The sequence below is a fragment of the Gossypium arboreum genome, chromosome 5 (genome assembly GCF_025698485.1).
Source record: "Gossypium arboreum isolate Shixiya-1 chromosome 5, ASM2569848v2, whole genome shotgun sequence".
NCBI lineage: Eukaryota > Viridiplantae > Streptophyta > Magnoliopsida > Malvales > Malvaceae > Gossypium > Gossypium arboreum.
Window position 1 is genome coordinate 19,955,800 of NC_069074.1, and position 23,234 is coordinate 19,979,033.

The 23,234-nt window shown below is 31.6% G+C and overlaps 2 protein-coding genes across 2 annotated transcripts; both read left to right on the plus strand.

Moving 5' to 3' along the window:
* Positions 1-2,066, plus strand: LOC108453378 (transcription initiation factor IIA subunit 2). Its single transcript, XM_017751449.2, has 4 exons — positions 1-172; positions 299-439; positions 521-571; positions 1,665-2,066. Exons 2-4 carry the CDS (start codon positions 311-313, stop codon positions 1,803-1,805), a joined length of 321 nt encoding a protein of 106 aa, XP_017606938.1. The 5' UTR covers positions 1-172; positions 299-310; the 3' UTR covers positions 1,806-2,066.
* A 587-nt stretch (positions 2,067-2,653) lies between these two features.
* LOC108453377 (alpha-glucan water dikinase 2) lies at positions 2,654-12,650 on the plus strand. The gene is made up of 32 exons (XM_017751448.2): positions 2,654-2,923; positions 3,050-3,168; positions 3,260-3,369; positions 3,477-3,558; positions 3,684-3,775; positions 3,865-4,018; positions 4,562-4,882; positions 5,106-5,216; positions 5,349-5,447; positions 5,532-5,663; positions 6,366-6,454; positions 6,653-6,787; positions 6,939-7,101; positions 7,181-7,270; positions 7,449-7,634; positions 8,165-8,227; positions 8,344-8,406; positions 8,571-8,630; positions 8,717-8,869; positions 8,971-9,054; positions 9,241-9,417; positions 9,522-9,628; positions 9,839-10,052; positions 10,203-10,306; positions 10,392-10,518; positions 10,606-10,731; positions 10,882-10,992; positions 11,199-11,297; positions 11,377-11,550; positions 11,631-11,723; positions 11,877-11,992; positions 12,251-12,650. The coding sequence occupies exons 2-32, from the start codon at positions 3,097-3,099 to the stop codon at positions 12,453-12,455; spliced, it is 3,912 nt and encodes a 1,303-aa protein (XP_017606937.1). The 5' UTR covers positions 2,654-2,923; positions 3,050-3,096; the 3' UTR covers positions 12,456-12,650.
* The last annotated feature ends 10,584 nt before the right edge of the window (positions 12,651-23,234 follow it).

Genomic DNA, 23,234 nt, shown 5'->3' on the forward strand with positions numbered 1-23,234 from the left:
CCTTCATCTACAAATTCTAGGGTATAAAAAGCCCCAAATCTTCTTGCGCCATTTTTTCTTCTTCCTTTTCTGAGCTTTTTCACAAGAACTGAACGTTAAAACTCTTAAAATCCTCAAAGCTCTACAATTTACGAACATCTACAATCTCCCTCAACGTCGCCTCTAAACTTTCGTAATTTCTTCCTCCAAATTCAATTCATAAATTAACTTTTTTTTCCTCGTTGTAATTTATTTATTCTTTTAATTTTTCAACATCGAGATTCGAGATTTACGTTTTCTTATTCCATTTTTTGGGTAGATCGGGTGAATTATGGCGACATTTGAGCTTTACCGGAGGTCAACGATCGGAATGTGCTTGACGGAGGCGTTAGATGAGATGGTTTCAAACGGTACTCTCAGCCCCGAGCTCGCTATTCAGGTTCTCGTCCAGTTCGATAAGGTACTGTTAAATATATTGTTGGCTTGTTTGGCCTTTCTTTATCTAAATTTTATTTGTTCATCTGGTTTATGTTTTTGTTAGTCTATGACCGAAGCACTGGAAAGTCAGGTGAAGAGCAAGGTTACCATTAAGGTATGTTCCTTCTTTTTAAGGGAAAAAAAGGTAAGATTTCTGTTGATTTTTGTGCTTGTTAAGGTGCTAATGTATTTCTAGAACCTTCTTTCTTTTGTAGATTGTGTTATATGTGTTCATTGATTGTTAAATTGACGGTGATTCTGTGGCAGTGATTAGCTGTTTCTATGAATAGCTACGGTGAGATATTTTTGTTTTATGGAGTGCCTATTAATAAGTTCTGTGTTATAAAGGAAGCTGATATTATTTTGATATGGTTCCTTGCTCTCCCCATCCTTGAAGAAAGATAAAAATGATTATGACAATTTATGCATGGTGAAGGACACGTTTATTGCCTTACATATAAGTGCAGGATCAATATTTAGCTGAATGTTTCATTTAATTGTACCTGGTTGTGGTGATTGGCTATTGTTTTGTCAAAATATACCTGTGTTGCACACATACGAGAATTAAGAAAGATTAACATGCAAAACACACGAATCTTTTAAATTAAGTAATGCCTAGAAGACATTTTTGACACTTATGAATTATTTAGGAATGTTAAAAGGAGAAATGTGTTTTCTGACACAATTTGAATTGGTTAAAATTTTTGAGTGGGTAATGTTTTCTACTTCTTGTTAAACCAAAGCTACCTCTTGTCTTCAAAGACTCTTGATGGTTAAGAGAGTAGGGTAAACATATCTCAATTCTTTTCCCATAGACTCTTATGAAAAGTTTTGGGTTATTTACATTTCGGTATCATTGCTAGAGAAACCTTATCAGGAACCTGAAAATATAGATGTGCTTCAACATTGGTTCTTGGATAATGCTTTTCTTTATATTACATGATAATGTATTGTCCTTTGTGGTAAAAAAATTTCTTCGGTTTCCAATAACACTCAAGACTGGTTGTTGAAAATGCCTCTGGTTGTGCATTAGTATTTGTTTTGTGGTACTTTTCTGCTACAGTTGAACTTTCAGCTACCTGTCTTGGTGTATCGATTTTAAATTTGTTATCTGATATATTCTCATTAAAAACTTTACAAATCAAACATACCTTCTGGCATCGCAATGTGCAACCCGAGTTGCTATTCATATTTGAACTGTGCTACAGGGACATCTACACACATATAGATTCTGCGACAATGTATGGACCTTCATTTTACAGGATGCTTTGTTTAAGAAAGAGGATTCTCAGGAAACTGTCGGTCGGGTGAAAATAGTAGCATGTGATTCAAAGCTACTCTTACAATGAAATCATTTCTGACGATGGTGGAAGGGGACGGTTGATTGAGATTGGACATACGATACAAAGCCATCGACCTTTATTGGATGAATTTTTCGATGTACTTAATTGTATTTTTCCTTCTGATAACATAATGTACAACGGTGAAAGTTTTCGGACAAAAACAATGGAACCTCTGTATTTATGACAAGAATCATTTCTATTCCACTGTTGAGTTATTTCAGTCTTACACCAGCTTGAATAGGATATGGCGGTGTTTGAACATTGAAATGCCCATGTAATTAGTTGCGCCTTTCATCTTCCCTTGATTCTATTGATTCTTTTTCTCTTCTGGTTATTCTGAACATCTGTTCCCGACCTGACAATTTGTATGTTTATATTGTGTTTATGTATTTTGTCATGTCATAATCTTTATATTTTTATTTGAAAACATTCGTATGGTGTCCGTATATATATTTAGATACTATGTAGAAATGGTGAGGCGTAATTTTCTATTGAAATGTACTGTCCTATTCACATGATGCTTATGGTCCAGAAGACGAGGAATGAGGTGCTGAACTGATATAAAAGTTTACAAAAAGTTCTCCAGTATTATCTTTCCATTTTATTTGCGACATGTTTCTATCGTCGAAAATGGCAATAGCCATTCAAAGCACGTATTGGGAGAATCTATATTCGCATTACGCATCACTCGCCCAAGTGCAGAGCTTTTTGCTTTTAAAATTCCAAAGCATGGGCTCTAACCTAAGCTGGCAGGTTCCAAACATCCGATTCTGTTCCGTCTTTTTCCCCAAGTTCCCTTTTCCTCTTCAAGTTCCAATAAGAAAACCTTTACTCCACTATAAAGAAAAGACATGCAAAGGGTAACTAACTTTTCAGAAAAAATAGTCAATTTGGTGTCCTATTTTCATTTTACGGGAAGGTTTTCAAACCTGTTGTTAATAAATATATATACAGCGGGTTTAATTAAAGATGCCTTTAGATGCATCACATATGCATGCTTATATGCCCTGGTTGATACCATGCTGCAAGGCAATTGTCAGATAGATATTGAATTGCTTTGAAGTAGACTTCAGCTCACATCAACTATGGACCATGGAATCATCTTCGAAGCTTTGTTAGCGATGGTAATTTAATATTCCCTTCAGGAATCTCATTCATCAGATTTTCGCTTTTAAAGATACTCCAGCTTTTATGTAACTATGCTTAGAGAAGCGTTTAAATGTGTATAAAATTGGTTGCTTGTCTATCAGATATGGTCTTTCAAACCCATTGAGTTTCATTGCTGTGACTGATTATTATGGCGGCCTCCGGTAGTGTACAGGTTCCTCGTGCTCTTCATTTTCAGCTCATTGATGGGATGCAACTTCAGGTTTTGACTTTTGATTTTGCATGGGTTTTATTATTGTTGTAGATTAATGTTCTACAATAATTTTTCTTTTCATCCTTTGCCTTCTATGCAGATTAATGTCTCTGGATGTTCAAATAAGCGCAATGCAAGAGTTGAATTTCAGCTTAAAAACTGCACAAGAACTTGGATTCTTCACTGGGGTTTTCTTTACCTTGGGAACCGGTCAAGCCTGCACTGAAAACTTCTCATGAATATGAATTATATATTACATGGTATCTTTGCACATCAAACAATCACTTGAATCTTGAGATTATTATATCCTTCTACAGGAACTGGTATATCCCCAGTGGTGAAGACTCATCAGGGGCAAAAACTTACAAGCAAGGTGCACTGCAGACACCATTTGTGAAGGTGTATTTTCTTTTTGCATTTTGTGCTTCATGGTTTATTTGGATTTTACAGTTGTCGATCAGAAACAAGATTTCGTTTGCAATTTTAAATTATTTTAATTTGGTGAAATCGGTCTTAAACTGCAGAATGGAGACATATATGTAGTAACTATTGAGTTGAGAGACCCCAAGATACATGCTATTGAATTTTTGTTGAAGGATGGAAGTCAAGACCGATGGTTGTTTTTTTTTTTCCCCTTTGGGCCATCCCTTTTTTTTTTCTGGCTAGGCTTTTGAGGTGTTTGAAATTATATATTTTCCTTCCCAGGTTGAAACTAAATCACGGGAATTTCAGAGTTGAGGTTCCGGAATATGATGCAAGTAATCCACTTCCATCTATACCGAAAGAACTAATAGATCGGAAGGCATATCTAATCTGGGAAAGTAGAGGTAGACCCCAAAGCTCGCCAGAACAGCAAAAGGTGTGTTATGGTGCAAAAAGATGAATTATTTTCTCAGTCTCCTTTTAAATTTATGCATTGTTTTTCATTTGTTCAAGCCTAACAGTTCTATTCTTCATATGCTTGTTGCTGTCTAACTTCCCTTTTCTTTGCAAGCTAGTGAAAATCAGTTTGAGGAAATTCATAAACATCATTAAGTTATCGAAACTAGTATATGCGTTATCATGCATGTTCTGATTTTCCAGATACTCTCCACTGTTTATGTTACATTCAGAGTTCAGACCATAACTTGAAACCATTTTTACTATCTGAAGATATTTCTGCGACCAATATCTTGTGTTTGGAAATTTTCTCACTTCATGCAAGGACTATCATTTCCTTTCTCGTTTGTAGATCATGGTGATTCTTTTCCTCCTTTGCTCTCTCAACTATTTGCTGTTTAGCTTATAAGGCCAATGCTTGATAATAATGTAGCTTGTACTTGAGTTGGGTGCTATTTCTATAACAATCAGAATTGAGTGTTCCCAGTCTAGGTACTCATATATATCATTGTGTGCATTGTAGCAAGATTATGCGGATGCTTTAACAGAGCTGCAAAAGCAGCTGCGCAAGGGAATATCCTTGAACGAGTTACAGAGCAGCTACATGAATGCAAGAACAAAAATAAAAGCCCAGGATGATGTACAGCCATCTAGGCCTGTAACACCATCATCTTACCTTAGAAGACATGATGTTGAAAAGTGGTTGCAAAGGCAGTCTAAGGGGCCAAACGAGACCAAGGCTGGTCAGTCTTCTTTGGCTTTGATGGATCTTGTGGAGAAATCAGCTGGAGGAAATAACGTGGTCTCAAAGCAAAATTATATTGTTGGCATCTACGAAATAGTGGTTAGTTTCCTGCAAGATTTTATTTGTTGCATGAGAGTAAACATGGTGATAGGGTTGTATCAGCTTCTTCCATTTATTTAATTCCGTGAGGGACTTAGTTTTCCTGATCAGTCAGTCAGCTCATGTTCTTTTAGCCATTAATTGTTGAATTTATTACCTATTCCATATCTACAGAAGACCGACTTCCAACATCTCTGTACCAAGTTCTTTTTTGTTTTTTCAGGTCCTTTCTAAAGTTTTAAGTGGTGATTATCACATATTTGTTGCTTTGAACGTGAGAGGCACTGCAATTCTTCACTGGGGAGTGTCAAAGTCATCAGCTAGTGAATGGCTGGTGAGATACTTGGTCGTTCATTTAGTGGGGAATACATGCTCATCGTGTGCACTGACACTGGAATTTTCTACCTATGGAATGCTTGCAAATCTTACTTCAACTCACTGCCTGCTTTCATCTCTAATTTTTCAGGCTCCTCCATCAGATATGTTGCCTGAAAAGTCAAAAATGGTTGTCGGAGCATGTCAGACTTATTTTACAGAAAAAACAGTAGGGGGAAGACCCTTCCAGGTAATTTACTCAAAGCAGCTTTCATGAGTTCTTGTGCTTATTAACATGTTCAGTTGATTAACCCACCTGCTCCTGGAAAAAAAGTTGGTAGATGTTAATTTGCAGAAGAGGAATATTGTCGGTATTCAATTTGTAATATGGTGCGGCGGGTCTTGGATTAAAAACAATGGGGGTAACTTCTTTGTAGCCCTACAACGTGTGCTGCCAATTCGGAAGGTAACATTATTATACTGTACAAGGTACCTTGCTTTTGCAATTGATGTATGGATATACAAACTGCCTATGCACTCTGAGAAGGTTTTTTCACATCAAAATAGTTTTCTGGTCTTCAATGAAGCAAAATTATTGGAGTAAGGCTAATATGCTTAATTTCCCCCATTTATTAAATTAGTTTGCTCAATTTCAGGGTTTTGTTTTATCAGGAAACCAGTAAAATGATACAAGAAAAAATTGTCAAGGACCTGTTACTATTTACTGGTGTATATTTCCACTTGACATGTTTCATTACCAAAGATGCCATTGAAAATGATTTCATCCTTTAAAGCATCTGGTCGAAGGATACTTTAAACTGTGTGATCTTATGGTCTGATGATGTTATTCATAGATATTTTATTTATATGGAAATGAAACTTAAACGATGAGCAGTTGACAATTGCTACAAAAACTATTATTGGAGGCTGACTGCTTTTGAACAGAATCTTTATCTAATTTGTTGGAAGAAATGAAGTAATATTTATGGATTTGACTATTTTGTTAAGGATAAAAACGGAGTTAAGAGATGCTTATTTTTGTGACTTTTTTTTTAACTCTGATAAAATAGTTACACATTCACACTGAAAAATAAGGGGAATTATTATGCTCCTTGTTTGAGTTATCTCATGTTAGTCATCAGTGACCTTAGGGGGCCCTTTTTTGCAGGTTAACGGATACAGTAATGGAATTGTCAAATGGTTGCTTGATGAAATATCCCAAAGAGAAAAGGAGGCTGAGAGATCCCTAATGCATAGGTAAATAAGAGATGAGCCAAACGCGTTATAAAAGAGTCTAAACATATCTATCTTTTACAAGTAATATCAATTTGGAAACACTGGGACCATGTCTCAGCCATCTTATAACATTTGAGATTTTAGGATCTATCTAATATGTCTCTTTACCTTGGTTTTGTCACTAAAAAAGCTTTGATTACATGCTCAAATTTTTCAAAGGTTCAATATTGCAATGGAGTTGACAGAACGCTGTAAAGCTGAAGGAGAATTAGGGCTTGTTGGTATATTAGTCTGGATGAGGCTTATGAGATGCAGACATCTTACATGGAACAAGAACTACAATGTGAAACCACGGTAAAAATTGTATTCTTTTTTCAAAAACTCAAATCTATGAATTTATTGTTATACAAATTAAAATGTGAAAAGTTGATATCAAATATATTTATCTGCAGCATATGCAAGTAATATTAGCCTATTAAGCTGACATTCACTGCTATGTCTGCAGCGAAATTAGTGAAGCTCAGGACAGATTCACCAATTTACTGCAAAGAATATATTTGAACCAGCCAAATGACAGAGAAATTGTGAGGCTAATATTGTCATTTGTTGGCCGTGGAGGTCAAGGTGATGTTGGGCAGAGAATTCGTGATGAAATACTAATGGTTCAGGTATATATAAATTATGTCCTATAGAGATGCACTCTGCTGCATCATTTTTACAAAACTAATTCTCTTGCTTGTTCATTAGAGAAATAATGATTGCAAAGGGGGCATGATGGAGGAATGGCACCAAAAATTGCACAATAATAGTAGCCCAGATGATGTGGTTATTTGTGAGGTATGTGATTAAATATCAAGCAACTGCTACTAGGTCAGATGAGGTAAATCAATTGAAGAAATGATCTTTCATGGATACATGTCACACTAGCTAAGTCAGTCTATTACTTTTGATTGGCTAAATTTGTTTTTCATAGATATAGGTTCTGTTAATGGAATGTTGTGTTCTTTTGTAACAGGCACTATTAAACTATTTGAGAGCTGGTTTTAAACTTGATGTTTATTGGAAAACATTGCATGCCCATGGTCTCACAAAGGAAAAACTTGCAAGTTATGACCGTCCGATTGTGTCAGAGCCTTGTTTCAGGATGGGTGCAAAAGAAGGTCTTATTCGTGACCTCACTATGTACTTGAAGACGTTGAAGGTATCAATCCTGTTTTGACAAAGGAATATTTTGGTGAAAATTTCCCTTTTTTGAGTTTATATTTCATTGATCATCCTCTATCTGACCAAATTTACAGAGTTCTGAGTATCTTCAAAGAGATCAAACAAATTACCATGTTCCCGCAATGTCTTTTGAATTTATCCTTCATTGATCACTATTTATTTGTATGACCTAAGTAACAAGATAGACCATATGGTATCTTTTAAGTCAATAATAACTGCAGTCTTTCTGTTATAACATTGCTCTTTAGTTTAGTCCATTTTATTATTTTGATGTTAATTTAGTTGTATGACCTAAGTAACAAGATAGACCATATGGTATCTTTTAAGTCAATAATAACTGCAGTCTTTCTGTTATAACATTCCTCTTTAGTTTAGTCCTTTTTATTATTTTGATGTTAATTTAGTTATATGCTGCATTAGATTTACTCTCTCTCTCTTTCTCTAAGATATGTCAAAAACTGGATTTATTGTTCAAAAGTTCTTACTGTTTGCGATAACATGTGACAGGCTGTTCATTCAGGTGTAGAACTTGAATCTGCAATTGATAGTTGTTTGGCTCCCTCGTTAAACGTTAGTTGCAGCAATACCAGACAATCAGTTCTTTCAAGTTGTGCTTTTTCCATTACCTTAACTACTAATTTTGAGTTTTCACTAAATCAAATCTTGATCTTCTTACTGGTGCTCAGAATCAAGGTTTTGCAACAGCAGATAGAGTTAATGTGTATGGTGGTTTATCACTAAAGCTACAGGTAACTAAGTAAATCAGCATTCTCTTATGGATCATAAGTCTGTTTATGGACAATCATAGTTTTTTGTATGATGTCCAGTTTTTTCTTGAAAACTATTCTCATTTCTCACCCAAAAAAATTTTAGAAAGGAACGACTTTTTTTCATTGTTGTTGTCAAATTCCAGGACTGCCTAAACTTTGTCAAAACTCATATTGGTGATGAGCGCATTGGCCCTTTAATGGAGGTACTTGAAATAAGATGGAGCTTGTTTTATCCAACTTCTTAGCTACATCTTCTTCGATTGATTTGTTGTTCTTTTTTCCATTGCAGAAATTACTGGAATCTCGCATTGAGATCCGCCCTCTTCTGCTAACACCTCATAGATTGGCTAAAGAGCTGCTATTCCTTGATCTCGCTTTGGCTTCAGCTGTTAGAACAACCATGGAAAGGGGACTTAAAGATCTTAACTTTGCAAACCCGCCAGTAAGTCCTAATATTTGCAAACCAGGAAATAAATTACCTTGAAGGCAACCAATCTATTCAAGCTTTTTTTTTTTTTTTCTTCTGTCAAATTTATGAGTCAGGAAATTATGTTCTTCATTTCCTTGGTGCTTGAAAGTTTGTGCCTGTCCACAGTCAAGAATGAAGATCTCATTTACTGTACTAAGGTATATTATCTGTTGAGCTTTATTGAAATTAACCTTTCTCCATTTTGAGGCATCAAGTTTTGGATAACAACATTCTTGTTTACTCGCCTACAATGATAACCTTCCATAATTTCTCAAGTGATGATTAAGTAATACTTGATGCTTATAATAGTCGTCAGCAATTGTTGTTTCTTTTGACCTTCATAGGACTGGTATCGTGCCTCTGAATCACACAAATCCGGTGATGCCCAGTGGGCATTACAAACAAAGGCTATTCTTGATCGACTGCAAATAATACTTTCTGACAGGGCTGTTGATCTCCAGATTAAGATCCAGCCTAGTGCTGAATATCTTGGGAAATTGCTTGGCATTGGGAAAACAACGGTACATGATTAACGTTGAAACATATTTAGTGATCAAGGTTGAGTATTATTTATTTCTCAGTCGCAGACCAGTTTACTAGTTATTTTCTTTTGTTCTGCTATCAGATTGATACATTTTCCGAAGAATTAATAAGAGCAGGATCTGCAGCTGTTCTTTCTATGCTCATTACTCGTTTTGACCCCGTTCTTAGAAAAGTTGCAAATTTAGGATGGTAAGTTTTAAATGAAACCTAAGAGTTTGCAAATAGCATGTAGTTGGTCCAAGCCAGGTTGTGATATGCTTACTTTCGAACTGAGGTTTTCGTTTCAGCTTGTATTTGTTTTTTTCAATTAATGAGAGATTGCTTTCTATTTTATGGTCTCCTTTTTTATGGCAGTCTATGGTGTTTGCTGTCATATTTCTGAGATTTGTGTTCCAACAGTTGGCAGGTTATCAGTCCAGTTGAAGTTAGTGGATTTGTATCTTCAGTGAACGAGCTTATTACTGTTCAGAACAAAGTTTACCGAAAGCCAACAATTATTATTGTGACTAGAGTAACAGGAGAGGAGGAGATTCCAGACGGAGTTGTTGCAGTTTTAACATCTGATGCGCCAGATGTCCTGTCTCATGTCTCTATTAGAGCAAGAAATAGTAAGGCATGTGTCCTTCGGATAGCTTATCAGAATTTAAAGTCATTTTCAACAAAGAGTGGATATTTTCACCTTATATGAAAAGTTCAAAGCTACCCGCAGTGCTTAGGTTGAGAAAGTCAACATATTAAATTTACTTACTGCATCATGGTGCAGATATGCTTCGCCACATGCTTTGATCAAAATACTTTCAGGAATCTCAAGTCAAAGGAAGGACGTGCGGTATCTATACAACTGAAGTCCTCAAATTTGATAGTCAGGCACGCTGTTATATAACTGTTTGATCAGTGATCTTGCAGACCTCTTCGCCCGTATTCTAATGAACTGTTTTTCACTCACTTGCAGTGACATCGGTGGTTCTATCTTACCTTTAAGTTCCCTTGTTCCCTCAATTTCTCGACGAGTGACCCTTAAAAGAAAGATCTTCTGTGGGAGATATGCTCTTTCACTCGAAGAATTCACCACTGAAACAGTAAGCTCGTTCCGTTTATTATTCTGGATAGAATGAATGACTGATTTTCAGAATATATTTGAGCCAAACCAATGATCTTTGATTCAGGTTGGCGCCAAATCTTGTAATATAAAATTTTTAAGAGGAAAGGTGCCATCATGGATCAGGATCCCAATGTCAGTTGCAATACCATTTGGAGCATTTGAGACTGTGCTATCACTAGATGTTAATAAGGTACAGTTTATTAGTTAAGCTTTTACTTCTCTAAAAGCACTCGTTTTTTCAATTTTTTTGTTAATTATATTCCGAGGTTCTATAATCTGTGTTTCAGATGAACGTGCAAGTTATTATCACTTTCTCTGATCTAAACTTCATGTATTTCAGGATATATCGACCAAGATTATGTTTCTTCGCAAATTAGTAAATGGTGGCGATGTTTCCAAAATTCAAGAAATAAAAGGAGCTATTCTACAAATGAGTATTCCTGTGTCTTTGGTAAGCCATTGGGGATTTAACGGTGTTATAGCATGGTGCTGTCAAACAGATCTTACATTATAGTTGCTTTTATAGCAATCCTAAAATTGAAGCCATTTCCAAAAACTTTCAGATGTTTATGTATATTTTATATATAGCAAGATAGTTGATGTCGTATTTACTAATATTTCAAACTGATAGTTTTCCGTTTTTGAACTTTGTGGTAGACCACAGAACTTACGAGCAAAATGAAAAGTGCTAGAATGCCATGGCCTGATAAAGGGGGTGATGACCAATGGAACCGAGCTTGGCAAGCAATAAAGAAGGTTGGGACTTTTCTATTGGCATATAATGCATTAATCATATGCTTCCTTTCAACAAGTCACCTTTTCCCACCATATTCAGGTTTGGGCTTCCAAGTGGAATGAAAGAGCATATATTAGTTGTAAGAAAGCTAAACTTAATCATGAGGATCTTCGCATGGCAGTACTGATTCAAGAAGTCATTTGTGGCGATTATGCTTTTGTTATTCATACAAAAAACCCATTATCAGGGGACACCTCAGAAATATATGCAGAGGTAAGCCTCTCTCTTTTTGATTTTATATGAATTTATGGTCTAAGAAACATGTTTCATCTATCTTCTCGGGTTTAAAATAGATTGTGAAAGGCTTGGGAGAGACATTGGTGGGTGCATATCCCGGCCGCGCTATGAGCTTCATTGCGAAAAAGAACAACCTAAAATCTCCTATTGTAAGGCAGTTTTTTTTCTCATCCACCGCTAGCCAATCACTTAGTTCAGGATAAACGTACCTGATTGATATGCAAAATTCACTTTTGTTTCTAAGTTCCTTAATTAGAATCTCAGAATGCTAAAGTCAAAGAAAATTTGTAATGAACTCCCAGGTTACTTGTTATGCAAGCAAGAAAATAGGGCTCTACTGTAAGCCGACTATCATCTTTCGTTCCGACTCAAATGGTGAAGATCTCGAGGGATACGCAGGGGCTGGACTTTATGACAGGTTTGATTCTGAAATCTTAAATTTTGGACAGTATTTTCCAAACAATAATAGGATTACAAGTGGTTAATGATCAATGCTAAAGAGTCACCTTCTGATGCCGAACAATTCAAATAAATCCAACCATGATTATTCAAATGGCTGATTAATAGCAAGATGATATATTATTGATTAGTAGCTCATCAAGGTTTAATTTTGGTATATATCTTCATTTAGAAGTAGAAAAAGAACTCTTGATCTGCATTTCTTGAATATTTTCAGTGTACTTATGGATGAAGAAGAAAGCATGGTTTTGGATTATTCCAATGATCCAATGATGGTTAACAAAGCATTCCAGACCTCAATCTTGTCAAAAGTTGCAGAGGCAGGGAAAATAATAGAAACCCTGTATGGATGTCCACAGGATATTGAAGGAGTAGTGAAAGATGGGATGATATATGTTGTTCAGGCAAGACCACAAGTCTGATATGCTCCTTGGCATTTGAACAAATATATATATGTAAATTCCTTCAGCTTCTGTTATAGACATTGAACTTTAGAATATCCGATTTTAATGTCATGAAATGTAATTAAATTGTGAAAAATAGAACATCGATAATGACAATGTATTGCAAAGAAAAAAGAAAGAAAAATAAAGAACAGACAGATTTTTACGTAAAAACCCTTTCGGGAAAAGTAGAGGAGAAGATAATTCAGTATATCTAATTCGAATGATTGCAAGAGCGGTAGACTATGTCTATTTATAGGTTTGTAAAAGCATATTCTAATAGAAGGAGTATAGTAAGGTTGAAACAACTTATTCTAATCAATATTAAATAGATGAAGTGGATTAAGTTTAAAAAATATTATTCTAAAATAAAATAAAAAAAGTGTAGTTCTATATGAATTTTACTTTTATTTTATTTTATTTTACAATTGGGGTCACTCAATTCTAACACAAATGGATATCGCTACTTCCTCCTTGATTTGTTCAACAACTTCTAAATGCATTGAAATTTTCCATTTTTATCAGTACAAAATATAGGGTTAAAGTACCTAGAAGGTCCTCAGTATTATAGGGACTAGATCAAATTAGTCCCTATATCATTCAAAAGAATTAAATAAGTTCAAATTGTAACAAAGTTAACATTATAAAAATGCCTTGAAATTGTTGTTTTCAATTGCAATTCAATACTAAACAAAATGATTTTATTTATTGAACCATAAAAATTTTAAAATATTATTTCTAAACAAAGAAATATTAACTCTAATCTAATTTGGTCTTTTTAATTCTTTTTAATAGTACATAAACTAAATTGATCCATTGAATAGTGGAGGGACTAATTTTATTATGTCCCTATATTTCTTAGCTTGATGGTATAATATCTTTTACTAGCCTTTGATAAAATCAATAATACAATTTAATTCTTTTTACTCATTAAGTAAACACACTTTTTTTTTGTAATTCAATTTTAAGTATTTAACTCAATTTTTTAGCTTTGGCTCCTAATTTTTTTATTTCATCTTGTCTTTAAAATAAAATTGTAATTTCACTCGTGATTGCTATACTAACAAAAAATTCGATACTATCAAACACGATACGATAAGAAAATTTAAAATACGATACTTTTATTTGAAAATATATAAGCAAAACGATGTATAGTATATAGAATACAAATATAATACTAATATACAATTGTTATAATTCGAAATATAAATGTATCAAAATTTATGAAATAAATTATAAAAATACAAAGAAATTTTAGGAGCTTTCACTTTTCCTTCTTGTCAAACATGTCAAGAAAACATTCCACGAACTTGGTAAAAAAGTCGTGGGTGTATATATATTGGTAAGTCACTTTTGCTTGAATACTTACTACTTTCTATATAGATGGGACTGTTTACTTTGCAGTCCACTTTCAGCTATATTGAAGACCCAAAAGAATGAAAACAGTCCAACCAATCAATGAATAAACAAAAAGATAAAAAGAAAGTCATCATCGAAGAAAAGAATATTCGCATGTTTTAGCTCTGATTTGGTCAATTTCTCAAGTCGTCTCTTTAAGTTAATCTTTGGCTATCTCAAATGTTTGGTACGTATTTTCCCCGGATTTGTTGAGATATTGAGAACAATAAGGCAAAATCACATGATTGTTTTTCGCACAACAGGTGTAACTTCCTTTGCTTGGGTCGCCCTCGAACGGCATTTTTGTGGCGCGTGCAATCAATGGCTAAAGCGTAGAGTTTATATGTGAATGTCCTTAGCCAATGTCACCTTCTATGGTTAAATCACTTACGGCATTTTCATAATTATTTGAGTTCGAACGGTCCTTTTTTCTCCATTTTGGATTTTCACGATTGCTTTTATAGTTGGCACTTTTCTCCCACCAACTTAAAAAATTAATTTTAGTTATTTATTTAATTTTTATTTTTAATTATTAAATTTGTATTTTTAAATCACCAAAAATATTAAAAATTAATATTAGTTAACTTTGTTAATATGATATCCACGTGAATGAAATGTTAACATTTAATTAATTTTTTATATTTTAAAATTACATCTACTTAGGTTAATACAACTTGAGTTAACATATAGAGCGAATTATTTGAACTTAATAATATGTATATTAACTCATACAACTAAAACTCAATAATAAAGTTCAAATTATTTTGAATAAAACCCTAAAAGAAACGACTCTAGTTGTTACTTCTCTATAAGAAAATTATAATTTAAAGTTTAAATCCACATTTTAGTTTCTTTCAAAAACAAATCTATATTGTAGATTATGATAATTTTTTTATATTATGATTTCCATGAAATGTGATTCTTTAGAATGTAATTATCAAAAAAAATTTACAACGTTTAATATACATTAGAAGAATTGATTAAAATCTTAGAAAAATTATTGTAATTTACGAATCTACTCTTATTAAATAAAATATAATAGACATTATTCCTAACAAATATTTGATTAATTTAATCTTTTGAATTTACAATTTTAATCGAAAGAAAATTTGTTTCAAATTTGTCTTGCATATATTTTTAAATATAATAATGCATATATATAATTAAGTATATATAAATTAATTGTAATATATTAAAATTGTTTGATATATTTAAAAATTAAATACCAATTATAATTATTTTGTTTAAGACTAATAAATCTTAATTTTTGAAAATTTATTTATTTATAATTTTAATATTATTAATTGTAACACCTAATTTTCAAATGGTATCGGAATAGAGATTTGAGATCACTAAATCTGACGGTGAGTTGAAAATTTAATAAATTAATATCTATGAGTCAAATGTGAATATAAAAGCATTTTTGAATTAGTGAATTTGGTGATTTAAAAGAATTAATTAGGTAAATTGGGTCGAGAATGAAGTATCGAGACCTCGACTTCATAAATCGAGCTATAAATATTTTTAGAAATATTTATGGAGTGTTGGTGAGGTAGTAATAAAATTTAGTCAGAAAATTTTGACGTTTGGGTGATTAATTAAATAAAAAGGACTAAATTGAAAAGGGTGTAAAAGTTGCTAAAATGATTAAATAGCTCAATTTTCAAATGAGTAAGGACCTAAAGTGAAAATAAGCCCAAAGGAGATATTTTGGGCAGCAATAGCCGAGAAAAATCAGGAAATGGGTGAAATAAGGGCAAAATTGGAAAATTGACAAAATTGGCTAAATAAAAATGGGACTAAATTGGAATATCTAGAATTCTCTTCTTTTCTCTTCATATTCATCAGCTGAAAAATAGCCATGGAGGAGGGTTCAAGCTGGTTTTCATACTCTAGCTTCATGTAAGTTTAATTCTTGCTTTCTCCTTGACATTTTTATGTTTTTGGACTTTTACAATTGGGTCCAACTTACTATTTCATTAGTTTTTGATTCCATGTCTAATTTTTGAAGTTTTTATGGATGATTTCTGGAAGTATATGATGATTTGGCCTGGAATTAGAGCTTTAAATTGTTTATATTCTGATTTTATTGAAAGAATTGAATAGAAAGTGAATGTTTGGGAGCCAATTGTAAAAGAGTTTGAAGTTAGAGTTTTATGTGGAAATTCTGAATTTCAATAGTTATGAAATAACTTATAATGTCTATAAAAAGTATTAATTTAGAAAATTATCTTAATTGAGGGGTTAATTGAGCAAGGACTGAATTGTATGAATTGTGAAATTTGGGGTAAAATGGAAATCAACATTTTGCACTAAAACTGTTTTGGGCAGCAGCAGTAGTTTAACTTTGAAAAATCACCAAAAATAGTATAAATCGAATTATAGGATGAATAAAATATGAAATTAAAGCTTATTGAGTCTAGTTTCTTATAAAAGAAATTATGTAAGCAATGGAGTTGTAAATCATGAGATAAAATAACTTTTGTGAGACAATGTCAGAATGATTTCTGGTTCCCCTGTTCTGAATTTGGAAAATCATAAAAAATTGGATAAAAATAATTAGAGACTTAAATTTATATGTTTAGAATTCTGAATGAGTCTATTTTCAAGAGTAACAAACGAGGACATCATTCGAATCTTTTACAAGAAGATAATTAATTTTTAGTGAAGAAGGGTCGGAACTATCAGACAGCAGAATAGGGGAGACTTCAATGAATAAAATGTATTAATTGGCCCAACTAAAAATTATGAAATTTTTATGGTAAGAATAAATATGAGTCTAGTTTCTGGGAAAATTTATGGATCTTAATTTTGAGTTCTGTATCTCAAGATAAAAATAATTTAGTGACTATGACACAGATGGACAGCTTGAATATTCACATAAGTAGATAGTGAAAATTATGGATAATGTTACCTACAAGTGTATTGTTTATACTAAGGATGTGGATGGAGAGGAGGAGGAGGAAAATATACAAAAATATATGAATGACTCGTGTATAAATTGATCACATGCCCGATTATAATCGATAAGTGTTGGATTAGAAATGATATAATGTTTTATTTGGTATATTTATTATGAAATTATGGTTATCGTTATAATACAAAAATTGAACTTGTGAGTTTATATAGCTAAATGTTAGTGATTATTTGTTAATTTTATGAATTTCATGATGTGTTATTTCATATGTATTGATGATAAAATCGTGAATAATGTAAAAGCATGAAAATTGAATAAATGATCAAATTGAGCATTTCAGTTCAGTGACAAGTTGAATTGAAGGAAAAGACCATGGTTGGACCATGGCAACAAGTGATAAGTGATAGCTTCGGCTACACTTATTCGATCAAGGAAAAGTGAAAGTGATAAGTGATAGCTTCGGCTACACTTATCTGATCAATGACAAATGACAAGTGAAAAGTGGTAGCTTCAGCTACCTAATCAGCAAAAAGTGGTAGCTTCTGCTACCTGATCAGTGAAAAGTGGTAGCTCCGGCTACCTGATCAGTGAAAAATGGTAGCTCCGGCTACCTGATCAGTGAATAGTGGTAGCTTCGGCTACAAGTGACAAGTGACAAGTGATTTCCGTATAAGACCATATCTAGGATATGGCATCGGTGTGATATATGCTACTGTATAAGACCATATCTGGGATATGGCATCAGTGAGATATGTGATTCGTGTAAGACCATAGCTGGTCTATGACATCGATATATGAATTTGTGTAAGACCATAGCTGGGCTATGGCATCATTATGTGAAGATGTGTAAGACCATAGTTGAACTATGGCATCGAGAAAACGAAGTACCAATTTCGTAATACGTTCACTAATTTGACAAAGTTTGGTAAGTGTTACATGGAATTATGTGATACAAGGAAGTACGAGTTGATAAGATACGAGTATAGAACTTGGTTGATAAATGAATTCATTTGTGATTATATAATTGTTCATCTTGAATGTACTGCCCATATGTATTGATAATTCAAATGTTTTAATGAATAAAATTCCGATATGGAATAAATTGAACACGAGACAAATAATTATGAAATTGAATTTGGAATTCATGAAAATGACGGTTATTGATATATGAATATGGAAAATGTTTGATAAATGGGTTTATTTATAATTATAGAATTATATACCTCATGTGTACTATTTGCATAAAGATGATATTTCAAATACTTTGGTTATTTAAGCTTAAATATGAAATAGTCTAAAATCAAGATAAGTTGTTATGAAAATATATTTAGATTACGGAGATATGGCTAATATATGTTGTATGATTACATAACGTGAAATTGTGTATATATATGAGAAATTGAATGAGAATTAAGCCCATACATGTTTCTTGTTATTTATATGAAGTGTACTGATGACAAGGGTGATGAAGTTATAAACAGAGAGTTACAGGGTTGAAAACACGAGCGTGTGACTCTCCAAAGTGTGAAAATTTTCTAAGTGTTGCAAAAGTTTCATATGTTTACGGTTTGGTCCCGAACCACCCTGAATGTATGTTTTGGGCCCCCTAGGCCCATATAAAGGACGTTAAACATATGTATGAAAAGTTTTTAATTTAGAAAAAAATTTATGGCTGATTTTTTTTACATGATTGATCATATTAAGTTTGGTAATGCCTTGTACCCTATTCTAGGCTCGGAATACAGGTAGGGGGTGTTACATTAATATTATATTTTATTTTATTTCTTAATAATTATAATATGTTAATTTTAATAAACTAAGGAGATGATTTATTAAGAACAATTTTGAAATAAAAATAAACTTAACATTTTCAACATTAAGGTAGCGTCTAGTGTTTTTCCATGTTATGATTAAAATGGAATGTAATTGTTGAAATATAATTGTTGTGAATGTGATTTTCAAGAAAATTACTTTACAACGCTTGATATATATTGGAATGTATTGATTAAAATTCTAAAATACGATGAAATTTACACTATCGCATTTGGTTCACTAAATACTTTCTTAGGAATGTAATGCTAATTTATGAATTTACTTTTATTAAATAAAAGATAATATTTATGTATTTAATTTCTATACTAAACTTTATTCTTAAAAATATTTGGATTAAATATTTAATAATAAATTTTAATTGACATTTTAATTTTTAATTTATAATTTTAATTGGAAATAATATTATTTTAAATTTGTCTTGCATATATTTTCTAAATATAATAATGCACGATAAAATCAAGTGTACATAAAATTTGTTTTGCAATAAACTAAAAATTATGTATATATAATACTTGTGAACAATCTGTTAAAATAATAAAGAAAATCAAGTAGTAGGACAACGAAAGAAGGTAATAGTTGTTACACCCTCTAACCCTTATCCGTCGCCGGAATAGAGTTACGGAGCATTACTGGACTTTTCAGATCAAATACGAATATTACTTAATCATCCATACATAAACATCATAATTCAATCATATCGTCCTTTTTATGAGCCCTCGAGGCCCAAAACACGTGTTAGAAACAAATTAGGACTTAATTAGATGTTTCGAAAATTTTTCATGAAATTTCAAAATTTTTCTTAGGTGCAAGGGTCACACGCCCGTGTGATCAAGGGACACGTCCGTGTGGCTATTAAACATGCCCGTTCCTCAGGCCGTGTTCAACCCCGTGTAACCCACTAACTTAGGTTACATGGCCAGCCACACACCAGTGTGCTAGGCCGTGTGCTTTACACGGTTGAAACACACGCCCGTGTCTCTACCTGTAATGACCCAAAATTCACAGGCAATGAAAAAGCGAGTCATAGGGCCTCCATCTTAGTGAACCGAGTTCGTAAATATTTATTAGGAATATTTGTGAGGCTAGTTGTGTGTTTAATTAGGCTTTAATTAAGTGAATTTAACTTAATTAAGAGAAATTAGGAAAAAAGGGCTAAGTTGAATAAGAGGTAAAAGTAGAATTATAGATTAATAAAAAGAAAGGGGGACCAAAAAATATACCATTCACCATAAATGAGGCGGCAAATGTTGATAAAAATCTAAGATTTTTATTGTTTAATTATTATTAAATTATAATGTATATAATTATTTTATTATATTGTAATTTATATTAGTTATAAATTAAAATATTATATTATATGAATAAATAAAAATTTGTCAAATGGATGGTGATGATAATGTACAATTGTAAAAAATATAGATGTACATTTGTAATACTTATATTTAATTAGTAAATATATATTTATTATTTATTATTACTAAGTAAAAGATATTTATTAGATAAATAATTAAATTGTGAGATTTTGTATAATAAACAAATTGGATAGTGACAATTGTAATAATGTAAATATATATTTTATTATATTTATTTATTTACTTGAAAATTAAGTGAAAGATAGTTATTAATTAAATAATTATATTATGAGATTTTTGTGTATGATAAACAAATTAAGCGGTGACAAATGTAATGTAAATATGTGTTATTAAAAGATATTTATTATAATTATTATTATAATTGTTATCATTATTAACTAATATATATATAAGATATAAAAGAAATGAAAGAAAGAAAGAAAGCAAAAGAAAGAATAGCAGAAGCCATTCGAAACCAAGAAGAAAGTAAAGGGAAAGAAAAGAAAAAGGGGAAAACTAGGGTTTGAAGATTTACAGTTTTAATAGGTAAGTTAATTAAGTTCTTTTTACTTAATTTTGATGTTTTAGAAGCTTTAGAATAAGGTTTTGATGAAATTATGTTGATACTTGAAAGTTCATAGGTTTATAAGTATAGTTCATGTTGAACAAAAAGATGAATTAGGGATTTAATTGAATAAATTTCAAGTTAGATTTAGTAAGGGATTGAATTGTAAAAGAAGCTATAAGTTTTGTGCTTAAAGGATTAAATTGAAAGAAATTTAAATTATAATTTTATTATGAACATTAGACAGTTAAGTGAAATATGAAAGGAAATTGAATAGAAATGAAGTATGAATTGAATTATAAAAGTAAATGAGTTAATTAGGATTAAATTGGAATTAGGGTATAAATTGAATAGAAATTCCATCATTTATTATAAATTAGTGTTGTAATTAATAAGTGTAAATTATTATTATTATTTTCGTAGTTAGTAAAGAACCCGAGGCATCGACACGAAAGGAAAGGAAAAGTTATCGAGGAGTAATCAAACAAATCCGGGTTTGTATTACTACAATTCAAATCTATTTATTATGAATTGTTATATTTTAATTAAAATGCATGGCAAGTAAAATTAAGTAAGCAATTGAAATGATGATATTGATTTGAATGAAATTGATTCAAAAATGTTTATGGCTATTGAAATTGAATGTGAATAAATTAGAAATTAAAAGTGATTTGAATTAAATAATTGAATTATGAATTATGTGAATATTTGAAAGTATATTGATTGGAAAAGTGATTTGAATTGAATCAAATTGAATTGAATGAAGAAAATATGTGAGTATTTGAAATATATATTGATTGAAAAGTAATTAGTGATTTGAATTTGATTGGAAAATGAATTAAAATATGAATTAAATAAAAGTGAATTAATTTATGAATATGTGTGAATATGTGAATTGTGTATTGATTGAAAACTGGTTTGAATTGAATCGAAATATGATTATATGTGATTATCTAAAGTATATATTGGTATTGAATTGTTTATTGATTAGAAAGTGGAAAAATGAATTTGAATTGAATGAGAATTGAATTGAACGGTAAATGTGCATGTATAATTGAAATATATATTGATTTGAATGTGAAATTGTAATTGAAAAGTGATCTTAAACTGGAAATGAAAGTGAATTGAGAATTAAAATATCTTATTAACTAGTCGGGCTGAGTCAGATATAATTGGCATGCCATAGGATTTGGAAGAGTACGGGATATATCGGCTTTGCCGATCAGGCACTTTATGTGTCGTATTTCAGGCACCTCGTGTGTCATATCAGGCACCTCATGTGTCATTTTAGGCACTTATGTGTCGTATACTGATCAAGTACTATGTACCGTTTTAGGCACAATGTGCCGTATTGGTGTGTTTGGGCTAGAATCTATGTATCCGTCAAAGTCCAATTTTGTTAATGGGGTGAATAACTGAAATGAGAAAATTAAATAAATTTGATTGACCGTACTATTAAAATATATGAGAAAGAAATTATGAGTTGAATCGTGAAAGAAATTAAAATGTGAGATTTGAAGCATGAACTTAAGATTCATGAATTTGCTAAAATATCGAATTATTGATATTGAAATTAGTTGAATAAATGAAATGAGAAAATCAAATGAATTGATTGATTGAACTATTGAAAGTATGAGAAAGTGAAATTATGAATTGAAATGTGAATTGAAATTGAGATATCGAAATAAGAAGTGAAAATATAATGAATTGGAAATAATGAAATAGTGTATGAGTTAGTTGAATATAATCTTATGAATTAACTATAATTATTTTTATTGAAAAATGTTGGTTTAAATAATTATTGAAAGACTAATGTTGTAAGGTTTTAGATATGGAATAGAATAAGTTATTGAATTAGGATATAAAATGAAATATATGAAATAATGATTTAATGAAATGGTTATTGATGAAATGCATGAAATGGATATTGATATAATATGAAGATATATAAATTAAAATAAAGAAAAGCTATTTAAAATACAAATTATTAGAATAAATTTAAAGTTTAAATGCATGAATGATTTATTGAAGGTAAAATAGTGGTAAGATTTAATGTGTATATATATTGTTTTTACCTTAAGTATTTGAATTAGAGTAATACCACTGGGTGCATACTCAGCGTACAGTTTGTTTCTGTGCGCAGATTAAGTACAGAAATTTTGAAGAATTGTATTTGAGATTACGAGTCTTCATCTCATCACATCTTCAAGCAACAAGAAGGTACGTTTTAAAATTTTGAATAGAATGGCATGTACTTAAAAAAAATTAGTGTAGTAGTAATGAATTTAAATATAAATTATTTAAATTTATTATTTGTCCGTTTTTATGTTCAAATATAATAGTAATTAGCCAAGAATTACTTTGGCACCAAATGTAATATTCCTATATCAAGTTATTTGAGTCGAACATGGTATAGGGGCGTGTGAAATTACCTGAGCATTCTGTTTTGAAAATTTTAAGTTGCAGGGAACACACGGCCAAACCACACGCCCATGTGTTAGCCGTGTATCTCACACGGTCAAGTCATAAGCCCGTGTGCCTAGTCGTGTAGACTCAAAATGAATCTTAAGCATCAAGTTTACCAACCCTGCAATCTTAAATAACAAGCAACTCAAAAAACCAATCATTCGACCAATCCAAAACACATTCAAATACATCTAAAACATATCAAAACATTCAATCTTATGACCTAT